Source organism: Limanda limanda, chromosome 11 (genome assembly GCF_963576545.1).
Source record: "Limanda limanda chromosome 11, fLimLim1.1, whole genome shotgun sequence".
In the NCBI taxonomy this organism is placed as follows: domain Eukaryota; kingdom Metazoa; phylum Chordata; class Actinopteri; order Pleuronectiformes; family Pleuronectidae; genus Limanda; species Limanda limanda.
In genome coordinates, this window is record NC_083646.1 from 9,615,658 (window position 1) to 9,642,284 (window position 26,627).

The 26,627-nt window shown below is 38.7% G+C and overlaps 1 protein-coding gene across 1 annotated transcript; it reads right to left on the reverse strand.

Annotated features, from left to right (window-relative positions):
• Positions 1–895: 895 nt before the first annotated feature.
• LOC133013943 (carcinoembryonic antigen-related cell adhesion molecule 5-like) lies at positions 896–25,498 on the reverse strand. The gene is made up of 17 exons (XM_061081027.1): positions 25,360–25,498; positions 24,844–25,170; positions 23,265–23,543; positions 22,916–22,948; positions 21,698–21,806; positions 21,388–21,428; positions 21,244–21,293; positions 20,356–20,554; positions 14,292–14,372; positions 13,744–14,073; positions 12,157–12,435; positions 11,761–12,037; positions 9,201–9,213; positions 2,463–2,718; positions 2,111–2,365; positions 1,792–1,872; positions 896–994 (listed from the first exon to the last, which is right to left on the reverse strand). Exons 1-17 carry the CDS (start codon positions 25,403–25,405, stop codon positions 960–962), a joined length of 2,691 nt encoding a protein of 896 aa, XP_060937010.1. The 5' UTR covers positions 25,406–25,498; the 3' UTR covers positions 896–959.
• Between the last annotated feature and the right edge of the window lie 1,129 nt (positions 25,499–26,627).

The following is a 26,627-nucleotide window of genomic DNA, read 5'->3' on the forward strand; positions in this document are numbered from 1 at the left end:
ATCCTCTGATGCGTCGTGAACAAGAGCTTATGAAAAACATCTTTCGGGAATAAACCTTGGAATATTTGAAAAAAACAAAAGTAGAATAGCCATCACCTCCTTATCAGTCAATTTGATCTTTCTATCTGATCTTGCTGCTATGGGTGATTTGGTGATGAGCTGTTGCTTTATGATTACACTGACATGTTTGAATAGGGGACAGAGGACTGCCTGTCCTTTTACAGGACCTTCCACCTTTTCTCTCTCTGTTTATTGTAACCAAATAGGATGAATATTATATATTTTGTTTGTGAATAAACGAGATAAGAAGGTTTTTTCCATAAGAGGAGCACAAAACTTTGAAATATTCAGTAAGAATATTTAAATTCTTCTGAACTAGGTCACAGAAATTATCATTTGCTCGTGGTTAAAGGCGTAAGAATATGCTGTTGCCACATCATTAACAATTCTCTCAGCCTTCAACTGAAACTTATCCTATTCAAATAATGAAAGCAGTCCATGATGTCATGAGAGCTCAGCACTACACAACCTACAGAGACACGAAGGTACAGCACTCACTTTGTACAAACTGTACAAAGAATTAATGCAGTGGCATTTAATCACTTTTATGTTGTCAACCACAGGGCGGTGTGAACAACACAACATGGAGGGGAAATGATGTGATGAATATGACATTAACTTACAATGCTGTATTAATAGAATGTATGACACTTCAATCAGGCAAGCTCAAACTTTTAACCTTTACCACTTACCCCAAGAGAGGACACAGGTTATCCTCAATTAACTTGTCCGTGAACTCACAGACACACAAACACACACACACACACACACACACACACACACACACACACACACACACACACACACACAAACACACACACACACACACACACAGTGGTTCTGAATGCTTTATTGCTTGTTTACATAAAAGTTAGCATTGTCAAATTTATTTCACTGCATCAAAGTCGTCCATGGACTGAAGGAACAGCAACGTCTGTGAAAGATACGCAGTTATTAGTAAAATTAGTAATGTTACTGTGGTCAAAATCTGTATTTGTTTCAATGTCTTCTTCTTGCCTGAGTTAAATCTCAAGAACAGTGGAATCTCTTATTTATACTCTTTATTCCTTTTTCCTCCAATTTTTGGCAACACAAATACTATACATTTTTTAAACTATACAATTTTTTAAACTATACAATCAACAATCAAAAATATGTTATATTGGTCTTAAAATGTAATTGGGAGACACTGTCAAGGGTTAATAAAATAATCTATTGAATTATTTACTTTTAATATAAACATATTCTAAATTTTTCTTCTTTTTAGTAAAATATTAATATAAAATATATATAAATAAGATCTTTATGTTTCAAACTTGTTGTTATTGCTATTAGTTTTTTAGTTTATTATGTCTATCACCCACAGTAGTACAGTATGTGTAATGAAATACAATAGAGATTTCTGGAATCATGAATCGGATTCTTTCAGCCGATCATATTGCTCAACAATGTAATAATCTTAACATCCCTTATGTCGCAACAGGAAGCAGATTTGACTTTATATCGGCTTCTTGCAAATATAATTTATTCTTTTGATTCATCATATCATGTTAAAGAAAGGGACTAATCTGATTAATGGAAAAACGTCACTGTTTCAAAGGGATTATACCACTTCTATCTTTTATGGGAGAAAAATAATTGAAAAACAATCCATAGATTAAGATATTTATGTGTAGTATGAATAATAAAAAATGTGATGTATTCATGACATGAAGTTATTCTACAACTTGCCTTGCAACGAGAAGAGGAATCCCACCGATAACAGCAGAGAGAGGAGCCACACATTGACCGCCTGTGGTTTAGATCCTGACTCTGCAGAGACAAATCAAAGGGAGAGTGAAGCTGGGAACAAACTAGGAAATATTTATTTATTCATGGTTTAATTTTTAGGGACCGATACAATCTACACAGATACACATCCCTAAAAGGGGTTTTATGAAAACATTAGGTTGAACAGAGGGCCTGAGACCATGCAGTTAAACCATAGGACATATTCATAAAAGCTGATGAAGAAATCTGGAAGCTGATGTTGCTATACCAACCAACTCACTTGTTATTGTGACGAGGGAGCCGATGCTGCTGTTCATGTTGGTGTGATTGTTAAAGGCCACACAGGAGTAGGGACCACTTTGATCCTCGGTGACGCCGTACAGCTCCAACAGTGGACCGGTCGCGTTCAAAGAATCTCCTCGGAAAGTCCAGCTGAGCTGAGCTGGAGGGTTGGACTGAGCGGAGCAGTGCATGGTCAGATTGGATCCAACTGAAAGGGATCCATTCACTATGAGAGCCATGTTGTCTGGGCCGTCTGAAGGAGAAAGGCGGAGAGCACATCAGAGCTCTGCTGTATGATTACATGTGTTAATCATTACCATCATGATTGTGATTATGATCATCCTACTCACAGATGATGGTAAAATTGACTGGATCACTGGTGCCGTTACTGATGGGATTGGACACGCGACACCTGAATGGTCCAGGGTCATAGCGGCTCACGTTGACGACAGTGAGAGAGGAGTTTCCGTCGGTGAGCTGAACTCTGTCGCTGGCCGTGACCTCGGAACTGCCGTTCATCCAGAGGAAGGAGAGCGAGGATCCAGAGGAGACTGAGCACGAAGCGACTGCTGAAGTGTTGAACTCAATGAAGTCGGTTTGATTTGCCTTCAGTGTTACATCGGAAATGGGTTCTGTGGAAGACATGATTACTTAGACATCCGTTATGGATGATCCATACAAAGACAAGACAACAACAGCCAAAACCCTGTATGTTAACATTAACAACTGCTCTTTACAATCTAATACAACACAACTGGCACAAAAAGTATTTTTGGAGACATTGTCTGAAAATTGACTTTTACATTTATTGTTGATCCAATAGTTGAAAATGTTTTACCGACATTAATCTGAGATTAGACTTGTTTTTGTTTAGGTTTCAGCATTTTTATACATTTTATTTATATTATATTATCTGCTTTATTTATTTAATAACATTTAACGATATGTTATTATTCTATATGTATTTGTTTACTTTTTGAAGACATCTCAATGATACATCTTATCTATATAACACCATCGCTATCTATGAAGTTAAGTCACGCAAATAAAACAAAACCCTGAATGTTACAGGCATTGTGACTTTGTTAGTAAAGTGATATAGAATGAAAACATTTACTTTTTGACGGTCTTACTCAGTTATGTCCACTTTAAGAGTATTTGATACAACTTAATTATAAATAAATAAATATATTTTTAGTAAGGTTTAATTAAAAGTGAGAAAACCCTGACAAAAAGTCATCACGTAAAACAGCATGGATAAACAGGGATGTGTTGTCGGCAACTGACGGAGCAGAAACAGTTTCTGTGAATGTGAAGGAACACAAGGTCTCAGGATAGAGGCGAGTGTTGACGGACACAGACAGACACAAAGCAGATGACACCGTCATATCAGCAAAGGGACAGCCAAGCCTAAACACATGCAGGCTGCCTCAGTCAGTACTGGGCTGTGTAAATATGCGCCCTGTCATTCCAACTGTGACGAAGCAGGAACTTTCTGAATGTTGTTTTGGAATCTTTGGGCACCGGTTTCAGTGATGAGGGCACGGTAAACAAGTCATCAGCATTTTCTCTCCTCCCCCTCTAAATGTTTAACAGAACAAAATGCAACATGCTCTGTGAAAGTGAAACTCTGCCTTTTCATGCTTTCTTTGTTCCCATTATTTTTTCTGTCTTTTAAATATGGTTTTCAGATTTTTTCATGAGATTTATGCTGGTCACTGCCTTTGTCCATGTCACTTTGGTTTATAATAATTTCTATTTGCCTCTAAATCTGATTTCCTTGTTGACTATAGGTTGGATGGGGGGAATGCTGATCACTGATTTATTCGGGTTAAGAACTATACGCCCACAAACCCACATGGACTTCTATTTACTAAGCAATGGCCACAACAAAGCCACATTTTAGAGATCTGAGCCAAATGAAGGAATTTACTATTGAATAATGGGTCAGATTTTTGTGAAGACTTTCTCCTGCTCGAAAGAAAGATAGAATAAGAAAGATAGTGAATTTGTTACAGGTATTATTATGATTGGAATCAACATGGTCTTAATATTTTCCAGGAAGTTAAATAATGCAGAAAAAATGGTGGTTTGACTATTTCTGTTTTGAAACACTTAAAAAATCAAGTCCATATTTCACTTCTTTGTATAAATTCAATGTTTCGGAGCAGCTGGAGCGTTTTCTCGTGGCTCAACCAGTCAATCAGATTCTCTGACCCTTGAATATCAACCATCGGTGTGTTGTCTCACCATAAACAGAGATGATAGCGTTGGCCTGAAGCTGGGGGTCAGTGCTCTGCACCACGTAGACCCCTGAGTCAGCCACCCTGACGGAGCTCAGAGTCAGAGCTCCAGTGAGGACGTTGACTGTGGCCCTGCCGCTGAAACTGGGGACCACCGCCTGCGTGGCTCCTTCCCAGTTGAGGATGAGGGAGCCTCCCACTGTCCAGGTCCCTCTGTTCATGGATGGTGGAGGAGACAGAGACAGTGTCAGCGTGGCCCCCACCAGCGCAGGGTGGGGGGAGGCCTGGATCTCCACAGCAGCAGAGTTCAGACAACCTGAGGAGGAGAGCGATGTTCGTTAGTTACTATAAAACAAATCACACAAACGACTTCTTAGATTTGCAGCCACCACTTTGTTAGATTATCATCACAAATCCACCAGCTGTAACAGAGCTTACATTGTAGTAAACCCAGCAGTATAATAGCCAGGGCTCCTTCTCGATTCTTCTCCATTTTGAGGGTCTGAGAATATCCTCACTATCTCTGCTCTATTATACACGACCACCACACGTCCAGCCCCCTGCCCATAAATACCTGCTGCAGCAAATCGATTCCTTATCTGCAGGTGTTTCTGTTAATGGGGTGTCCACTCGTGTCAAACTTACAAAAGGTGCATTACGTTTCATGGTTTACCATCCTGGGTGAAGTTTTATGGCCAATCAATGAAATGACAAATTATGACAGACGGTATGTGGGGCACGACTGAGGGGTGGGGGCTGTGGGAGTTTTTTTTATTCCTATGCGTTTTGGTTTCATGCAACGGTTCTACCCTCCACAATAGCGCTCAGAAAACACCTGTGTCATTATTTGAACTGCGGTGGTGCAAAGTTCAGTATCTGAGTGCGCCTTTGTGACACACAATATGTGAGACTGATATTGTTATTCGTGGAGCATTTGCAGTTTTCTATAGAGGACAGGAAGTGTGAGCACTACGGGCTAAATGTTCTAAATATTAAAATGACTGGTTTGCTATCAAGATTCATTGTACATGTAGTAGTACTTATTATACTACTTAATAAATATTTACTTAAAATAGATTTTGCATTTCAACTAGGCCGTGCATATGTATCAAATTAGTTATACCAGTTTGAAAATACTCTAGTATAAGGAAGTAAGTACACGTCCTACATTACAAGAAATTCACATGTTCCTTGAAACAAACTACTTCAGAATAATATCATTTATTACTGGACTAACATCACTTTAATGTCGACGCGGGTAAAATAGAGGCTAATTTCTTTTACTTTAAACATTCCTGGGTATCCTATTCTATATTACTACACAATCATTTGTTCCTTGATTATATTGTTGTAGATGTCATCTGAATATTTAAAAAAAACCTTCATTCATACAAATGGTTGTTTGTCTCTGTGTTCAGCCCTGTGATACTCTGGCGACTGGTCCAGGGAGTAGCCAGCCTCTCGCCATCACCAGATGGTAATCTCCCTCTTTAAAAGCAATGTCATCATCCATCAATGTGTTCAACATTACGTAACTTTCACTGAATAACAGCGCCATCTGCAGCTATACGTAGGGATTAATTCTGTTGGTCCTAACCACTCTGCAACAAACAAACTTATTATCAAAGTTTCCTGGCTGAATATTGGAAATAAACTTTTGTTTTTTTCAACAGCTTTATAGTTTGGAATGACTCTTTTTGGATCGATCTGACAATTGAATCTGTGACTTCCAGACCTCTCTCAGGAGATGGTACCCGCTCACCAAAGTTCCCAAGAACAAGAACAGACGTTCATTTTATTCCCCTCTGTTGTATCTGAGATCACAGCGCCTCCCTCTGGACATCAAACAACATGAACAGATCAGTGACAGAAAACAAAAAGACTAGGCCGAGGAATTGAAGCAGTTCCGCCGTTGTACAGCATATGTCCTTTTTGTCTTATATCTGTATCACCGCCATACATCTTTAGTTTACAACAAAAAACGCAGATTTGCTTCACATACTTTGTGTTGGCTGAATTGAATAAAGCCCAGATGTTGAACTCTGGTGTGTAACTCAAAAAAGGACAGATTCTATTGTTGTATCACACCAGGCAGCAGCAAAAGCCTCGGTCTCCCTCGCCTGTTTGCGCTCTATGTTCCTCTTTGTTCAGTTTCCAAAGAGAGAGAGATCGATGTGTCATAGACGACAGGAGCTTTAAAAACAAATCAGTGTACGTGAGTCAGGCTTCATGCATTTTATTTTCTAGACAGAGGCTGACTTCATGAAAGCCCCTATTCAGTATGGAGGTGAATCAGTAACCATTAAGGTCAGTGGTCAACCTCAAGCAAATTATACATCCAGTCTGTTAGGAGGAGACACCAGTCCGACTGGGTCAACATGTAAACATTAGACACAGTGGAAACATTTTCTGCCGAATGGTGAAACACTGGAGTCAGTCATGAAAATGTGCCTTACAGGTGATTGATAAAACAGAGGATATGAAAATGAATTAAGAGTTGGATTTAGAGCATGAAGCAAATATAGAAAAGACAATAAATGAAAGTTAAGATGTTAAAATATGTACAGTACAGAATCTGCACTAAAATGTGAGTAAATAACAGGAAAACCAACGCTCACAAAGGGTTATTTATTTTAGCCTTTAAGCCATGTTACTGCTCATCTCATGTTAGACTCCACTGTGTGTTTGAACCAGATTTACTGTAAACCTGCTTAAACAACAGGTATCTCAGTCACTCTTTAAGTTTCACTCTCAATGATGAAGATGAGGACAAATATAAATATTTCTTTCTTATATATATATATATATATATATATATATATATATATATATATATATATACAAAATTTGAATTTGCAGTGAATGTTATTTTTTTTATTCAAAAATTGATCATGGGTTATTACAAATCAGGAATTCAGTGATAAAATGAGAGAAGATGTGTAGCTGTATTTCTGGTTTAGGTCAGTGCATTGCATGAAACACTAGAGGGCAGTGTCCCACAGCAGTTTCTCATTAGTTAAGCTTCACACACTGAATAAAACAGGATTTACAGTAAATCTGACTTGAATTGTTTGACTACTACACCAGCGTACCTGCAGGCTTTGATATTGAACCAGATCTTCAGAATTCAGTGACTGAAAACAGCAGTTTATTAATCAGAAATGTATTACAATCCTCATTCTGTCAAACATTCCTCACACGTTCACTTCCATGTGACAGATTCAGGTCAAGCAAAAGCTCACAGAAGTTACAAGTAAATAAATGATGTTGAAATAAAACAAGGTGTGGTAAAAGTTTTGATGCAGCCATCAACCTTGTGAATAACTCACGGGGAATTTGATCTCTAGCAATGATTAACTACAGTGGTGTGTGTGTGTGTGTGTGTGTGTGTGTGTGTGTGTGTGTGTGTGTGTGTGTGTGTGTGTGTGTGTGTGTGTGTGTGTGTGTGAGTGCAGATTGGGTCACATCCTGGTGACACAGTCTGATTCACGAGCTCAGGTTGTAAAACAGCATGAATCAACAAACTGCACAGTGCAACATTAAATCATTACTCATATTTACAGTATATTAACATTAAATTATTTCAATAAAACAGAGCAGTGAACAATCATCTGATAAGATTAACATTGAGACCTCTGTCAAACCAAATCGCATCACTTGTGCAAAATTTCACACGATTCTGTCAAGACACTCTTGGGATCATTGACCTTTGACTTGGATTCTAATTTGTTCTTCCTTGAATCTGAGTGAAGGTTGCTGCCAAATTTGAAGGAGTTCTGTTGAGGTGCTCTTTAGACATTGTGTTCAGAGGAAGAGGCCGGACTACTGGCTGTCGATGTGGAGACATAATAAAGTGCTTCTTTAAAACCACAGGTTTCTCAAACAGTTGCCACATTTAAAACGTAACGTGTTTTGCAATTAGTCAGGTGTTTTTGAGCCAACTGAAGGAAGTGGAAACAATGACGTCCTGCCTCTAAATGGGTTAGGGCATGTTATTATTATATTATATTCCCGGCAACATACGGTCAGGGGACAATACTGACGTTATCAGATCTGACACCTGATATCTACAAACTGAACTTCCCCTAAGAAGCACCATGTTCTGCTGTGTTGGGACACTGAATTCTTTTTTGTCTCATATGAAACCATATATGGTGTTAGAAATGAACCATGTAAACTAGCTTCTCTTTTCTAATCCCACTATTCAAATTAGTTTCCTGTTTCTTCTGAGGCTTTCTGTTGAAAACACCTGATCATCTATTTAACAACAACCTTTACTGACATTTACTGGAAACCTGTGCTGATAAGGCCACAGGTTTTCAATACCTGAGAATTATGGCATTTATTGCACATGTATAAAAAACAACCTCTTGGAGATTATTACAATGTTGACTATAAACTCTTGTTTTTCTTTACATTCAAGTTAAACTTTGGAGAATTCCCTCATTGTTGCTTATTCCTTATGCTACTATTGTTCATTTTTTTATTATAAACTGTATTTATATGCTTGGTTTGCTGTTTTTCAGACAAGCACAACGAAGCATTTTTAAGATGTTAATAATTAATTCATAACCAAGCTGCAAACTGGGATCTCAGTGTACATGTCAAAGATAGGTCATAGCAGTTTCAACATTATGCAAAAATCGATGACACCAATTTTAACTAACATTTGCATTGACAGAGCGCAGATAAAGCAATAAACAAAACTATTGGAAAACTGTTACAAACTATGCAAACAAACAAAGGACAGGGGAGTGTGTGTTGGTCTGGTGACACTTTAGCTGCCTCTGTTCCACCGTATCCACTGAGATCAGGTCATTGGGTCCTAAACATCAGACCGTGCACAGTTTGCACCAGACTGTGGAGGGGCATCCTTCATTTGCTCCACATGGGCGTCAGTGGAGTATGCTGCAGGAAGCCTGTTGTTCACTTTGACCTCAGCATATTCAGAGTTTTTCTCTAACTCCAGCTGCACTGCCCCACCATCCCTTTTCTTTAAGAAATGGATGTCTGTGTAGGTCACATCCTGCAAAAGATGATAAAGTGAGCGAATAAAAACTGTTTTGCGTAAAGCGTGAATTGAATATTTGCTTCCCTGGTGTAAAGTTGGTTTGTCAGCTGACATAGGATGAGAGCATATCACAGGGACAGTAAACAGACACAAACAACCATTCACATTCACACCTACTGACAATGTAGAGTCCCCAATTAACCAAAGCGAGAGGAAGCCTGGGAACGTGGAGGAAACCCAAGCAAAAGCGCAAACAACCATATCCCCTAACCCCTAACCCTTAACCAGATCCCCTAACCCCTCCCATACCCCATAACGACCGCATCCCCGTGTCAACCATACTTTGCCCACTAATATATGAAAGCTAAATCTAAAAAAAAATCTAAAATAAAGGTCCTACAGTCTCATTTTACAATTTCATGCAACTTAATGCATATTGTTTAACACCATGATTACAGTTAATATAGTAATAATTAATTAAGGATTTTGTGAGATGCAGAATTGTAGATTTTGCCATTTATGCCTCTAAAACACTCTTTTCCCCCTTTACTTCACGTTTATTGGAATATTGACATATTCAATGACGGTTTGATATTTTAAAGGTGAACTGACACTTCTGAGCTTCTTGAGTTAAAGTGAATCCACTGATCATTTTTACCTGATTACTTGACGATGCCACGCTGTTCTGCCTTCCACCTCCTGTAGAACCTGGGGTAGAAACAGTGATAAGAGGAAATCAATCAAGGAAATAAATAATAATGCATAACTACACAAGTACAACACAAACATGTTATTAACTCACCTGTTCTGGTGTCTCCATGAGACAGATGTTTTCGCTGTTTTCTGTTTAGAGGGAGAATGAATCATTATCATATACAGTCATGCATTATCTGAGCTGCAAAAATTAAGCTTAACATTAGCAAAACTAATTGTAGTGCTTGATTACAGTAATAAAGAGAAATAAAGTGTCTTGAGTTAATCATTTAAAATAAAAAAAACATGTTTTGTAGGTGAATAGCAGACGTTAAACTTTACAACTTTCCAGCATTGTTTGTCATGACTTGGCAAAGAAACAAAAATTCATCAATCAGTGACCTATTACAAAGCTGTTGGTCACTTACCTTCTTCGAGAAACAAAATACAATCCACCAGCACAAAGTCCAACGATGAGACAGCAAGCAATTACTATTCCAGCAATGCAACCAGAGTTACAACTTGGAGGTTGTGTGACTAAATTAAAAAGAGAAATCATTCGAACATGATTTAAAACTTTAAAACTATCTAAGATTAGTTTTATCTTCAGATAAGTTGATATAGTTAGGTATAATAATGTGAGTCAGTTGTCATTTGTATATTCACATCTCGTTACCTATCACGGACAATGCATGCACTGCGGTTGACGTTATCCCTGTTGCATAATTCGTTGCTGTGCAGTTGTAGGATCCACCGTCAGAAAACTCAGTGACGTCTTTAGTGAACACGGCAGAATCGCTGAGTATCTCTGTCGTGTTCATAGACCAGGTGTAAGTAGCCGATGGTGTAGACTCAGCGGAGCAGGTTAATGTTAAGGTGTTTTTCACATGTATCTCATGTGGACCAGTGATTAGGACATTTTCTGGTCCATCTGAAAGACACACAAAGATTTATAGTTTCATCACAGCCGCACAAACAAGGGAAAAATGTGCACGAACGTGGTACGTACATTTTACAACCATGTCGTATTCATCCTTATCACTGTTGATGGGGTTTGAGATTTTGCAGGAATATTTTCCGCTGTTCGTTCTCTTCAGTGGCTGAAAAGACAACACGCTCTTCTCGCTGTTAAGTGTCATGGTGTCGGTCGGGATCAGATCGGAGCCGTTTATCATCCACTGTCTGCTGAAGACTGAGCCAGCGGCCTCACAGGTTATGTTCACAGAGTTTCCCTCAACTGTCTGGTTTGTTGTGGAGTTGACAGAAGCACCTGATATTCTCTCTGTTGGACACAAGATACAGGATTTTGTGAGATGAATATGAAAACAGGAACAAATGCACCTGAGAGTTGACTGAGTGTATGAATATAACGGAACTTGTGAAGAGGTAAACTGCTGATTGTCCATCTGCTATTCTAACATTGACAGTTTTAAAATACCTATACTCTATATATACTCATAATATATGATATACTCATAATATACTCACAACTGGTCAAAATTGAAATAAATTCCCTCAAGGCGAACTTGAGATATCATGTTAAAGAGGCCAAAACCATATTTTGTGAGGCCACTCTGACCTTTGACCTCTGTCCACCCAAATCGCATCACGCTGTCTTGGTATAAGCCGCTGACAAGGTTAAAAGAAGGGTTTTGTGAGGTCACAGTGACTCCATCCAGTCCACTTGAGTCAAAGTAAAACTTTGACTCAAACTTACGTAGTACAGAGATGAATACAGGCTGAGATGTCTGACTTCTGTGAGTTTTGTTGTTAGAGGCCTCACAGCTGTAGTTCCCAGTCTGGTTCATTTTAATGTTGAGCAGTTTGAGCTCTGGTCCAGAAACAGACAGTTTGTCTCCAATCCACTGAAAGTGAGCAGGAGGTCTGGAGTCAGCTGAGCACGTCAGGCTGACGTTCGAGCCGTCCTCATGATAAAGTTGAGATGGAGACAGATTTAAACTTGTTTTTTCTGGGCCAACTGAAAGTAGAACAACAGCAGAGACAAAATTCAACAAGATGTAACTTTAGTTGCAAGAGAAATGAAAAGGTGTAGGGCCCACACCCTGACTCGTAGTGAGGTGCAGGTTATTCACTCACAGCTGACGGAGAGGAACACTGGATCACTGGTGCTGTTACTGACAGGATTTACCACAAGACAGCTGTACGTTCCCTGATCGTAACGAGTCACATTCAAGATAGTGAGTTTGGAGCCCCCATCAGTGAGCTGAACTCTGTCGCTGGCTGTGACCTCCGAGCTGCCATTCAGCCAGTGGAAGGAGAGCGAGGATCCAGAGGAGGAGCAGGACAGATGGAAGGAGTTGATGAACTCTATCAAGTCTGGGCTGCTGGTTGTTATCGTCACATTGGAGACTGGCTCTGTGGGCGGAGGAGATAAAGGGGAAACAAATGTAAAAGCCAAGACCACAATGACGAGGAATATCTATCGGAACCATGAAAGTTATATCTGATGTTTGAGGTTTGACTTAATCCTGCTGAGCATGAAGCAATAATGCACCAATCAAATGAAGGGAAAATCATGAAAAACATAACAAATAATCCGTAACACCACCATCTGTGACACATTTTTTTCTAATCTTCAACCAAACCTTGACATCGTTATAGACATCTTATTCAGGAATGTTCAAATACGCCAGACAACGAGGCACCAACTTCATCTCTCACCAATTCCCTCTCACCAACTTCAACTTTTTTGCGTATTTTATCAGTGGCAAGATGTAAGAACATAATTTGATTTAGGAATGCATACTTTAGACTTAAATATCCAATAATATGCAAACACCTACATGTAACATAGAGATTGACAGCAATTCTAGCCATTCATGGATGTGCTGTTGGGATGGGTGATGCAAGTAGAGGAGGATATACTGGGATGCTGTGGGAGACATCTTCAGACTTGGGGTAGATAATTGCTCATGTTAATCTGTTAGCGTTTGTTTATTGTTCCACCTTCTGTTCTCCTTGATGCATCAAGTCTACATTAAAATCTTCTGCACAAGACATCAGCTGCTGCCTGAGTTCTCCTTTCACCAGCTTTAAGAAAACTTCCAGAACAGTTATGGGGCCTTGTTGCATTCTCCTCTACGATCGTAGAATTTAAGGGGTTCTCAAAAGATTGTCTTTGCTCTGGACTAACGTCAGCTATTGTCTGAGGCCGCCTAGATTGGGATGCCAGGCAATTGTCTGCTTTGCCCTGTTGACACGCCCCTGCACAGCAAAAGGTCCAGTGTTCAACTAACTCTCACATAGTTTTAGTTTTAACACTTTTTCACAAAACAAAATCATTTTTAAAAGCATTGATTTTTGGCCTTTTCAACCATTGTATGAAAACATTAGATGTTTCAATCAGTAATTGTTTGGGAGACTTCAGTCCTGGTGGTGGAAGGAGATGTATCAGTAACAGCAGTGAGGCCACTACTCTTTACTCATTGGTGTTATTTCTACAGGTCTCACAGCTGCGTCTGTAGATAATTGAAATGAAGCCAAGTGAGACTAAAAACTGGCCCAATAATCTAAACAGTATGTTGAAGAGGTCAATAAAAGCCTCATTAAGCTTCTTTATAATAACATGTGGGACTGAACAGATTCTGTTTTCAATGAAAATGCATAATTTGTAAGTTTGCGGAGACAAACACACACATTTATTGCTGGAATTGAAGTGCTCACCATATATCATCAGTTTGGTGTTTCCTGGTTGATTTTTTAAGTCAGATGTTAAAATGTTAACGTTGTAATCTCCACTGTCACTTTGAGCCAAATTCCTGAGCTCCAGGGATCCACTAGATGTGAAGAAGGTGATCCTGCCTACATACCCTGGTGTCGTTGCATTCATTAATGCGTTGAAGTTTACTATGTTAAGAATACCAAAGTTCCAGATCACAGTTTGGATAGTCACAGGTGGATCTTTTGGCGTCAGTTTTGCTGTGAATAGCACCTTCCCTCCTACAGTTGCATTCAGCAGATCGTCCACCAACACCCCAAAGCCTTCACACAAACCTGTAGGAGACAAATTAAAGACGGACCATGAAAGAGACTTTGTTTCATTAATTATTGAAAGTCTATTTTTATTTCTTGGAGTCTTATATTCCAGATTGTTTTGGATTTCTGGAACAGTTGTCATTATAAATCAATTTTGTTGGTTAAAAATAACAAAGGTTAACATGACTTTTCTACAACCACAAAACAGTTAATATGTCAAAGGTCTTGCTTCTTACCTGTAAAGGTCGCACAAAAAACGCAAAGTAAAAACCACAGGTTCATTGTTCCCTCTTCCTGAGACGTGCAGATGAGAAGAGCTCAACACTGACACTGTTCCAACAACCTTTGCACCATGAGAGCAACCCACTGAAACTGCAGCAACACATTCAAGTCTGTGGTGGAGAGGCTGCAACATGTCTCCCTCTTCTGGTGAAACTTGAACATCGAAGTTCACCGGCACAAAACATAGTAGCGACTATGATATGAATATTTTTAAAAACACATTATATGAAAAGTATTTACTCTCCTTCTAACGAAAAAGTTTTAGAAATGTACTAATTCAAATAAACACCCAAACAAAACTTGCATCTCACACTTTCTCCTAACACTTCCTATAATATTTTGTATATTGAGCTTCATCATATTAAGTTCCTTTTTAACCCAGTAAACAGGAAAATAGTGATACTTAATCAGATCAACTACTGGATTAGATTAAATATTATAGAAGAGGTTGAATTTCTACAATCTCACCTCTTCAATACAAAATACAAATGTATTCCAAAGCAGTCTTGAGAATAATTAGTAGTAAGGTAACAAAAGTAGTTCGGTAAACCTTGACATCTGAAACTGCTCAGATATTATTATAATAATCATAAAAAACGGCTGAGTGTCAATTTCTGTGAATCATCCTCCATTCTCTCCTCCCATTTCAGGCTCACTTTACTCAAGTTAACTTGAAATGCCAAAATAAGTGTTAAAAAAACCTGAACTTATAACACTGTCACAGACAGACAAGTGTGCACAGTACTGCACGTAGGTTAAGCTTTTATTGAGAATATTGTACTCCTTTTCACTTTTGCCTTATTTCTAAAATATTTTCGGTCTTGCAAAGTTTTAATCCTGGTTTAACCATGGAAAACACTCAAGTTCTGTGAGTGTGTTTATATACAACATGATAATTTAGCACAAATAGAGTCTGTGCCTACTAAGTGTCCATCTCAGAGAGCTGTAGTCTCTCTCACGGTGAGCTGATGAAGGATCGTTATCATAATTTCTGATATGCAGTTGTTTTATTAGCTTACGTAAGTAAGTGCGACAACAATAACCAAAGGTTAGTGTAGGTAATAATTAAGCATGGCAAGCCTGTGGACTTCTTGATGACATTTCATTTATTACAGATAATCTTCGGGCAGTTGTTCCATTGTCGCACTAACACAGGAGCCAGAAGGTCACCCAACATCAGAAGAGGACCAAACTTAGAAAACATCATGAAATACTCACTACGAATTCAACTCGTCTTTAAAAAGGTTCAAATAATGCTTGTGTTTTATCAATGTGTTTGGAATGAGAAGTCTGAAAAACAATAGTAATGAATCTGCTTAAAGGACACACTAGGTCACATTGGTTGGTATATGGTGTCTCACTGTCTTTTCATTTGATTTATTCCTTTGTGCACAGCCCAAGTGTCAAAACCCACCATGGCCTGTCCCACAGGGAACTTAATAGAGGGTAAAACCTCTGTGAAACTAGCCTGCGATGCCAACGGCTTGGTGAGCAGAGAGTGGACGAAAGATGGAAAACCTGTCAGATTCAGTTTTCAAGAGGGCAACAGAGTGTTGTCCATCAGCCCAGTGGACTGGATGGATACTGGAGGGTTTCACTGTAGCCTAATGTCAGCAATTATATCAGTTTTGAAACAACCATTTGTAGTCTCAAAGTCTTCTGTATGTACTTACATTTTTTCTTTATTAACATTCAGCTGCTCAAGCTACTTTTTTCAGCCTTCTTAATGATCTCCTTCCTCATCCGTGCAGATGAACCTGACAGACCGATAATCGATCAGACGCCAATCGAAGCAGAGATGGAGGAGAGGGTCACTCTGAGGTGCTCTGCTGACTCGCTGCCAAGGGCGACTTACTACTGGAGATTCAAACACATGCTGATATACGGGCCTGTGCACTTCATCCACGAGATGGAGGAAAGGCACCTGGGGAAGTAAACCTGCACCGCTCAAAACTCTGTCACTGGTCTGGAGACCTCTGAGGTCCACAAACTGCATGGTACTTGAGCTGTCTTTCTCTCTTTCACATGCCGTGCCTCTATTTGTAGAGTAATGTCTTTCTTTTTCTGATCCAGACTCAACCTCTACAATCAGTCGGTCTATTTCCACAATGGTTTGCACTGTCCTGAGCTTGGTGGGACTCATGTTGATCTAAAGACTGCATTGTGTCTCTGGAAATTGACCGAACAGTTACATCTGTAGGATATTACTGCTCTGCCCCATCAAGTTTCTAATGTGGATGAAATGTAAAATAATAAATGACTAATCAAAAATCGTTTGTGTTTGTATTATTTCCAGTTCTTTGGTTATACAAAACTGTGGCAGTCGTTATTAGTTTAATTGTATTTATTGAGTCCCAGCCTTGTCTTTTTATTCCATATTCAAACAAATACATGATATTTTATTGCTTTAAATTCATCTGTTTGTCTCACAGCTGATTTCAAATCCAGTTTTAATAAATAAATCTTCAAACTACGCAAATTCTCAGGTGTCGGACAACAGACCTGACGTCTTTTGTTCTGGTGACATTCAACCTTCAACAACATGATAACGTGTCTCATGTTCTTTAACACCAGCAGCAGCCTGATAACATCTTGTCATTGTGTCACTCTTACAACCTTTTATTAAAAAACTGTTGTGAGCTTATGAACACTATCAGGCAACATCCAGCTCTGCTCTTACGTTCCACCAGGAGGCAACCTTGCGCTGCAACAGAGCATCAGTCAAAAGTAGAAAGATATCACAGTTCAGAAGAAGACAACAGCAACTGGAACTTAAGTGCTCAAGGACAACTGATTGGCAGAGTATAATAGGTGTAGGTGTCATTTACCAATTTTAATATATTCAACCATTATCTACACTACTCATCCTTTTAAGGTTTTTGCAGAGCTGGAGCCACCAACCACCTTTGTTGAGGTTCCAGCTGACAACTTTCACCAGATTCATAGTGTGGTTTTTGGTCACAGTTGCCAACTACGTATACAGGTCAACGCCATACAGCAGACAATAATAAGTTAGGGACTATTTAACAGAGTTTCATCTCATTTTCTTACAAGGCTAAAAATAAGGGTTTTGTGAGGTCACAGTGACTTTGATCATTGAACTTTGATTCTTATTTGTTCTTCCTTTAATCGGTGTGAAGGTTGCTTCCAAATTTGAAGGAGTTCTGTTGAGGTGTTCTTGAGACATTGTGTTCAGAGGAAGAGGCCGGACGACTGGCTGTCGATGTGGAGACATGATAAAGTTCTTCTTTAAAACCACAGGTTTCTCAAACAGTTGACACATTTAAAAAATAAAGTTTTTTGCAATTAGTCTGTGGTTTTTGAACCAATTGAAAGAAGTGGAAACAATGACCTCCTGCCTCTTAATGGGTTAGGGCATGTTATTATTATAATACAAACGCAATTACACATTTGTGTTTTAAGACTTCAGTTCAGTTACCATTAAGTCACTCCATCTATACATGTATATTTAAATCCTCCCGGACATCTACGCAGCAACATACTGTCAGGGGACAATACTGACGTTATCAGATCTGACCCCTGATATCTACAAACTGAACTTCCCCTAAGAAGCACATCTTCTGCTGTCTTGGGAAACTGAATTCTTTTTTATCTCATACAAAATCATATATGGTGTTAGAAATGAACCATGTTAACTAGCTTCTCTTTTCTAATCCCGCTATTCAAATTAGGTACTGGCTTTTCTGAGGCTTTCTGATGAAAACACCTGATCATCTATTGAACAACAAACTTTACTGACATTTACTGCAAACCTGTGCTGATTGAGGCCACAGGTTTTCCATACCTGAGAATTATGGCATTTATTGCACGTGTATAAAAAAACAACCTCTTGGAGATTATTGTGGATGAAATGTAAAATAATAACTGACTTATCAATAATCTTTTGTTTTTGTATTATTTCCAGTTCCTTGGTCATATAGAACTCTGGTAGTCTTTATTAGTTTAATTGTTTTTATTGAGCCGAATCCTTGTTACAATGTATTTTTCATTCTATGATCAAACAAATAAATGATATCGTATTGCTTTAAATTCATCTGTTTGTCTCACAGCTGATTTCAAATCCAGTTTTAATAAATACATCTTCACACAACGCGACTTCCCAGGTGTCGCACAACAGACCTGACATCATTTGTTCTAGTGTCATTCAACCTTCAACAACATGATAAAGTGTCTCATGTTCTTTAACACCAGCAGCAGTCTGATATTATCTTGTCATGGTGACACTGTTACAAACTTTTATTAAAAAACTGTTGTGAGCTTATGAACACTATCTGGCAACACCCAGCTCTGCTCTTACGTTCCACAAGGAGGCGCCCTTGTGCTGCAACAGAGATTCAGTCAACGTTGCCAAAAAGTCTTTACCAAGAAAATATTGACAGCAAACAGGAACTCAAACAACAGTAGAAAGATAATCACAGTTCAGAAGAAGACAATAGCAACTGGAACTTAAGTGCTCAAGGACAACTGATTGGCAGAATATAATATGAGTAGGTATCATTTAGCATATTCAGCCATTATCTACACTACTAATTATTTTAAGGTTTTAGCGGAGCTGGAGCCGCAAACCACCTTTGTTGAGATTCCAGCTGACAACTTTCCTGTTTAGTTCAAAGTCACCAGATTCATAGAGTGGTTTTTGGTCACAGTTGCCAACTACGTATACAGGTCAACGCCAAACAGCAGACAATAATAAGTTAGAGACTATTTAACAGAGTTTCATCTCATTTTATCGCAAGGCTAAAAAGAAGGGTTTTGTGAGGTACAGTGACCTTGTTCATTGACCTTTGACTTGGATTTTAATTTGTTCTTCCTTGAATCTGAATGAAGGTTGCTGCCAAATTTGAAGGCATTCTGTTTAGGTGCTCTTGAGACATTGTGTTCAGAGGAAGAGGCCGGACGACTGGCTGTCGATGTGGAGACATGATAAAGTGCTTCTTTAAAACCACAGGTTTCTCAAACAGTTGCCACATTTAAAACATAAAGTCTTTTGCAATAAGAAGGTGCTTTTTGGACCAATTGAAGGAAGTGGAAAACAATAACTTCTTGCCTCTAAATGGGTTAGGGCATGTTATAATTATAATACAAACGCAATTACACATTTTTTTTTTAAGACTTCAGTTCAGATACCATTAAGTCACTCCATCTATACATGTATATTTAAATCCCCCCGGACTTCTACGCAGCGACATACTGTCAGGGGGACAATACTGACTCTAACTCTATACTGATCTGACACCTGATATCTACAAACTGAACTTCCCCTAAGAAGCACCATGTTCTGCTGTGTTGGGAAACTGAATTCTTTTTTATCTCATACGAAACCATATATGGTGTTAGAAATGAACCATGTAAACTAGCTTCTCTTTTCTAATACCGCTATTCAAATTATTTACTGTTTCTTCTGAGGCTTTCTGGTGAAATCACCTGATCATCTATTTAACAACTTACTTTACTGACATTTACTGGAAACCTGTGCTGATTGAGGCCACAGCTTTTCAATACCTGAGAATTATCTATTGCACATGTAAAAAAAACAACCTCTTGGAGATTATAACAATGTTGACTTTAAACCCTTGTTTTTCTTTACATTGAAGTTAAACTTTGGAGAATTCCCTCGTTGTTGCTTATTCCTTATGCTACTATTGTAAAGTTTTTATTATAAACTGTATTTATATGCTTGGTTTGCTGTTTTTCAGACAACCACAACGAAGCATTTTTAAGATGTTAATAATTAAATCATAACAAAGCTGCAAACTGGGATCTCAGTATACATGTCAAAGATAGGTCATAGCAGTATCAACACTATGCAAAAATCGATGACACCAATTTTAACTAACATTTGCATTGACAGAGCGCAGATAAAGCAATAAACCAAAGTGTTGGGAAACGGTTACAAACTATGCAAACAAACCAAGGACAGGGAAGTGTGTGTTGGTCTGGTGACACTTTAGCTGCCTCTGTTCCACCGTATCCACTGGGATCAGGTCATTGGGTCCTAAACATCAGTCCGTGCACAGTTTGCACCAGACTGTGGAGCAGCTTCGTTAGTTTGCTCCACATTGGCGTCAGTGGAGGATGCTGCAGGAAGTCTGTTGTTCACTTTGACCTCAGCATATTCAGAGTTTTTCTCTAACTCCAGCTGCACCGTCCCACCATCCCTTTTCTTTAAGACATTAATGTCTGTGTAGGTCACATCCTGCAAAAGATGATAAAGTGAGCTAATAAAAATATATGTTAGGCAACAGTTTTGAGTAAAGCGTGAATTGAATATACGCTTCCCTGGTGTAAAGTTGGTTTGTCAGCTGACATAGGGTGAGAGCGTATCGCAGGGACAGTAAACCGACACAAACAACCATTCACACTCACACCTACTGACAATGTAGAGTCTCCAATTAACCAAAGCAAGCGGAAGCCGGGGAACCTGGAGGAAACCCAAGCAAAAGCACAAACAACCATAACCCCTAACCCCTAACGACTGCACCCCTGTGTCACCCATACTTTGCCCACTAATATATGAAAGCTAATTGTAAAAAAAAGGTCAAATAAAGGTCCTGCAGTCTAATTTTAGAATTTCATGCAATTAACGCACATTGTTTAATACTATGATTGTAGTTAATATAGTAATAATTAATTGAGGATTTTGTGAGTTGCAGAATAGTAGATTTTGCCATTTTATGGCTCTAAAACACAACAAAGACATAACATGGACTGAATCCCATTGGGGTAAAGTCAGCTACTTTAATTATAAAACTGTATGTAGTTTTTTTCCCCCTTTGCTGCACGTTTACTGGAATATTGACATATTCAGTAACGGTTTGATATTTTAAAGGTGAACTGACACTTCTGAGCTTCTTGAGTGAAAGTGAACCCACTGATCATTTTTACCTGATTACTTGACGATGCCACATTGTCCTGCCTTCCACTGCCTGTAGAAACTGGGGTAGAAACACTGTTTAGAGGAAATCAATCAAGGGAATAAATTATAAGTCATAAATACACAAGTAAAACACAAACTTGTTATTAACTCACCTGTTCTGGTGTCTCCATGAGACAGATGTTTTCGCTGTTTTCTGTTTAGAGGGAGAATGAATCGTTATTTTATACAGTCATGCATTATCTGAGCTGCAAAAATGAAGCTTGACATTAGCAAAACTAATTTCAGTGCTTGATTACAGTAATAAAGATAAATATAGTATCTTAAGTTAATCATTTAAAGTTAAAAAAACATGTTTTGTAGGTGAATAGTAGACTTGATACCTTTCCAGCATTGTTTGTCATGACTTGGCTAAGACACAAATACATCAATTGGTGACTTATTACAAAACTGTTGGTCACGTACCTTCTTCGAGAAACAAAATACAATCCTCCAGCACAAAGTCCAACGATGAGACAGCAAGCGATTATTATTCCAGCAATGCAACCAGCGTTACAACTTGGAGGTTGTTTGACTAAATTAAAAAGAGAAATCATTCGAACATGATTTAAACTGTCAAACTATCTAAGATTAGTTTTATCTTCGATTAGTTGATAGTTAGGTATAATAATGTGAGCCTGTTGTCATTTGTATATTCACATCTCGTTACCTATCACGGACAATGCATGCGTTTCGGTTGACCTTCTCCCTGTTACATTATTCGTTGCTGTGCAGGTGTAGAAAAAGGTGTAGAAAAGGTGTAAAAAAAAAATTAAATTACATTTTTTTTTTTTTTTTAAAACTAACAATTTAGTAGCACTTAAATGGCACGTACTTATAGAACTTTGTAGTTTTGCTTTATTTTTGAAGAAATTGTAATTTCTTGATTCTTGTTGTTTGAACCCTCAGGGTTGAATGCACTTATTGTAAGTCGCTTTGGATAAAAGCGTCAGCTAAATTAGATTTGCCCGGGAGTGTGGTGTATAGGGCTCGAAAGGGCACATGATCTTCCTTCACTTTTTCCCTTTGCCCTGTGAGCCCTTCTGTAAAATGAGAGGATCAAGGAAACGAAAAGTGGACAATGAGTGCCAAGTGTTTAACACCGAGTCGACAACAAAATACTTTTTCACTGATGTCCAATCGAAGGCTGTATGCCTGATATGCCGAGAAACTGTCGCAGTTTTCATGGAGTACAACATCAGCCGTCACTTTGCTATGAAGCATGCTAACTACGATAGCAAGCAGTCAACACAAGAACGGGTGGCTGCAGCTCAGAGGTTGGCGACTAATTTACAGACGCAGCAACATTTTTTTTCACAGACAAAGTAATCTACCAAGGCATGTTTTTTTTGGGGGCATTCGAAATAGCAAAGGCTAGCAAGCCTTTCTCTGAAGGCGGGTTTTTGTTAAATGGCCTTGCAAATAAGTGCTTTGCTACTTGGTAAAGGCCAAATCCTTTCATGTAATGATTTTTCCATGTCATTTATATTAGTTCACAAAATCACTCCATCTGTCTGTTCCTGGCCCGGCCCCTCTGTCAAATTTTTGAACTCATTGTGGCCCGTGAGTCAGAAAGTTTGCCCACCCCTGGTGTAGACTCAACGGAGCAGGTTAATGTTAAGGTGTGTTTCACATTTATCTCACGTGGACCAGTGATTTGGACACTTCCTGGTCCGTCTGAAAGACAAACAGAGATTTGTAGATTTCAATGTTTGGCAGTGTGAGCTCTGGTCCAGAAACAGACAGTTTGTCTCCAATCCACTGAAAGTGAGCAGGAGGTCTGGAGACAGCTGAGCACGTCAGGCTGACGTTCGAGCCGTCCTCATAATAAAGTTCAGATGGAAACAGATTTAAACTTGTATTTTCTGGGCCAACTGAAAGTAGAACAACAGCCTAGAAGAAAATCAACAAGATGTAACGTTAGTTGCAAGAGAAATGAAAAAGCGTAGGGCCCACACCCTGACTCGTAGTGAGGTGCAGGTTATTCACTCACAGCTGAGGAAGAGGAACACTGGATCACTGGTGCCGTTACTGACAGGATTTACCACACGACACCTGAACGGTCCCTGGTCGTAACGGGTCACATTGAAAATAGTGAGTTTGGAGCCCCCATCAGTGAACTGAACTCTGTCGCTGGCTGTGACCTCCGAGCTGCCGTTCAGCCAGAGGAAGGAGAGCGAGGATCCAGAGGAGGAGCAGGACAGACGGACGGAGCTGATGAACTCTACCAAGTCTGGGCTGCTGGTTGTTATCATCACATTGGAGACTGGCTCTGTGGGCGGAGGAGATAAAGGGGAAACAAATGTAAAAGTCAACACCACAATGACGAGGAATGATTTCCATCTGAACCATGAAAGTTGTAGCTGATGTTTGAGGTTTGATTTAATCCTGCTGAGCCTGAAAGCAATAATGCACCAACCAAATGAAGTGAAAATCATGAAAAACGTAACAAATAATCCGTAACACCACCATCTGTGACACACATTCATTTTTTCTTATCTTCAACCAAACGTTGACATCGTTATTGTACAGGAATTTTCAAAAACGCATGACAGAGAGGCACCAACTTCTCCTCTCACCAACTTCTCCTCTCACCAACTTCAACTTTTTTGCGTAATTTATCAGTGGCAAGATGTAAGGACATAATTTGATTTATGAATGCATACTTTATACTTAACTATCCAATAGGTTGCAAACACCTACATGTAACATAGAGTGACAGCAATTCTAGCCATTCATGGATGTGCTTTTGGGATGGGTGATGCAAGAAGAGGAAGATATACTGGGATGCTGTGGGAGACATCTTCAGACTTGGGGGTCGATAATTGCTCATGTTAATCTGTTAGTGTTTGTTTATTGTTCCACCTTCTGTTCTTGATGCATCAAGTCTACATTAAAATCTTCTGCATTAGACATCAGCTGCTGCTTGAATCCTCCTTCACCATCTTTTAGAAAACTTCCAGAACAGTTATGGGGCCTTGTTGCATTCTCCTCTACGATCATAGAATTTAAGGGGTTCTCAAAAAATTGTCTTTGCTGTGATCTAACATCAGCCTTTGTCCCCTAGATTGGGATGCCAGGCAATTATCTGCTTTTCCCTGTTAACACAACCCTAACAGCAAAGATCCATTGTTGAACTAACTCCCACATGGTTTGTGTTTTAACATTTTTTTCACAAAACAAAACAATTTTAAAAAACATAAATTTTTTTGCCTTTTGTATGAAAGCATTAGATGTTGCAATCTGTAATTGTTTGGGAGACTTCAGTCCTGGTGGTGGAAGGAGATGTATCAGTAACAGCAGCGAGGCCACTACTCTTTACTCATTATTGTTATTTCTACAGCTCTCACAGCTGCGTCTGTACACTCTGTAGATAATTGAAATGAAGCCAAGTGAGACTCAAAACTGCCTCAATAATCTAAACAGTAGGTTGAAGAGGTCAATAAAACCCTCAATAAGCTTCTTTATATTAATATGCGTGACTTAACAGATTCAATGAAAATGCATAATTTTTCTTGAAATTTGCAGAGACAAACCCACACATTTATTGTTGGAATTGAATATGTGCTCACCATATATCATCAGTCTGGTGCTTCCACTTTTATCTGCATCAGATGTTATAAGGTCAACACTGTAATATCCACTGTCTTTAAGAGCCAAATTCCTGAGCTCCAGGGATCCACTAGATATGAAGAGGGTGATCCTGTCTTCATACTCTGGTGTAGGTCTATTCGAACCTGAGCTAAAGCTTAATATTTTACTTTGATTAACTTTCCAGATCACAACGGTGATTGTCACAGGTGGTTCTTGTGGTGTCAGCTTTGTGGTGAATAGCACCTTCCCTCCTACAGTTGCATTCAGAAGATCGTCAACCAACACCCCACCGCCTTCACACAAACCTGGACGAGACAAATTAAAGACGGACCGTAAAGGAGACTTTTATATCATTAAATATTGAAATATAATCCAGATTGTTTTGGATTTTGTTGCAAACAGTAATTAAATTTCATTGGTTAAAAAAAACAAAGGTTAACACGACTTTTCTACAACCACAAAACAGTTAATATGTCAAAGTTCTTGCTTCTTACCTGTAAAGGTCACACAAAGAACGCAAAGTAAAATCAACAGGTTCATTGTTCCCTCTTCCTGAGACGTGCAGATGAGACGAGCTCAACACTGACACTGTTCCAACAACCTTTGCACCATGAGAGCAACCCAATGAAACTGCAGCAACACATTCAAGTCTATGGTGGAGAGGCTGCAACATGTCTCCCTCTTCTGGTGAAACTTGAACATCACAGATCAACAGGACAAAACATCGGAGCGACAATTATATAAATATTTTTAAAAACACGTTATACACAAAGTATTTTCTGTCCTTCCAACGAAAACGTTTTAGAAATGTGCAAATTCAAATAAACACCCAAACAAAACTTGCTCTCACACTTTCTCCTAACAGTTCCTATAATATTTTGTATATTGAGCTTCATCATAGTAAGTTCCTTTTTAATCATTCCCAGTAAACAGGAAATAGTGATACTTAATCAGATCAACTGCTGGAATAACTTTAAATATTATAGAAGAGGTTCAATTTCTATAATCTCACCTCTTAAATACAAAATACAAATGTATTCCAGAGCAGTCTTGAGAATAATTCGTAGTAAACAAACAAAAGTAGGTTCCTAAATCTTGATATCTGAAACTGCTCACATATTAACATTATTAATTTTAATAATCATAGAAAAAAGGCTGAGTGTCATTTGCTGCGAATCTTCTTCCATTCTCTCCTCCCATTTTCCCGCTGACTTTACTTTAAGTTAAAATAAAAACGCCATAATAAGTATGATAAAAAAACCTGAGCTTATAGTTAACACTTTACCAGACAGACAAGTGTGCACAGTATTGCACGTAGGTTAAGCTTTTATTGAATATATTTTATTCCTTTTTATTTTTGCCTTATTTGTAAAATATTGTCAGTCTTGAAATGTTTTAATCCTGATTCATCCATGGAAAACACACTAAGTTCTGTGAGTGTTTTTATAAACAACTTGAGGATTTAGCTCAAAGAAAGTCTGTGCCTACTAAGTGTCCATCTCAGAGAGCTGTAGTCTCTCTCACGATAAGCTGATGAAGGATCGTTATCATAATTTCTGATATTCAGTTGTGTTTTATTAGCTTACGTAAGTCAATGCAACAACAATAACCAAAGGTTAGTGTAGGTAATAATTAAGCATGGCAGGCCTATGGACTTGTTGATGACATTTCATTTATTACAGATAATCTTCAGGGCAGTTGTTCCATTGTTGCACTAACACAGGAGCCAGAAGGTCACACAACATCAGAAGAGGACTAAACT

What these genes read in the sequence shown, in the direction of transcription:
- LOC133013943 (XM_061081027.1), bottom strand. Translation starts at nt 25,405, where the DNA reads ATGAACCTGTTGATTTTACTTTGCGTTCTTTGTGTGACCTTTACAG. An exon ending in CACCAAACTGATGATATATG is followed by an intron (nt 12,436 to 13,743) that starts GTGAGCACTTCA and finishes CTCCGCCCACAG; the next exon opens with AGCCAGTCTCCAATGTGACG. An exon ending in AGTGTTCCTCTCCGTCAGCT is followed by an intron (nt 12,038 to 12,156) that starts GTGAGTGAATAA and finishes TTCTACTTTCAG; the next exon opens with TTGGCCCAGAAAAAACAAGT.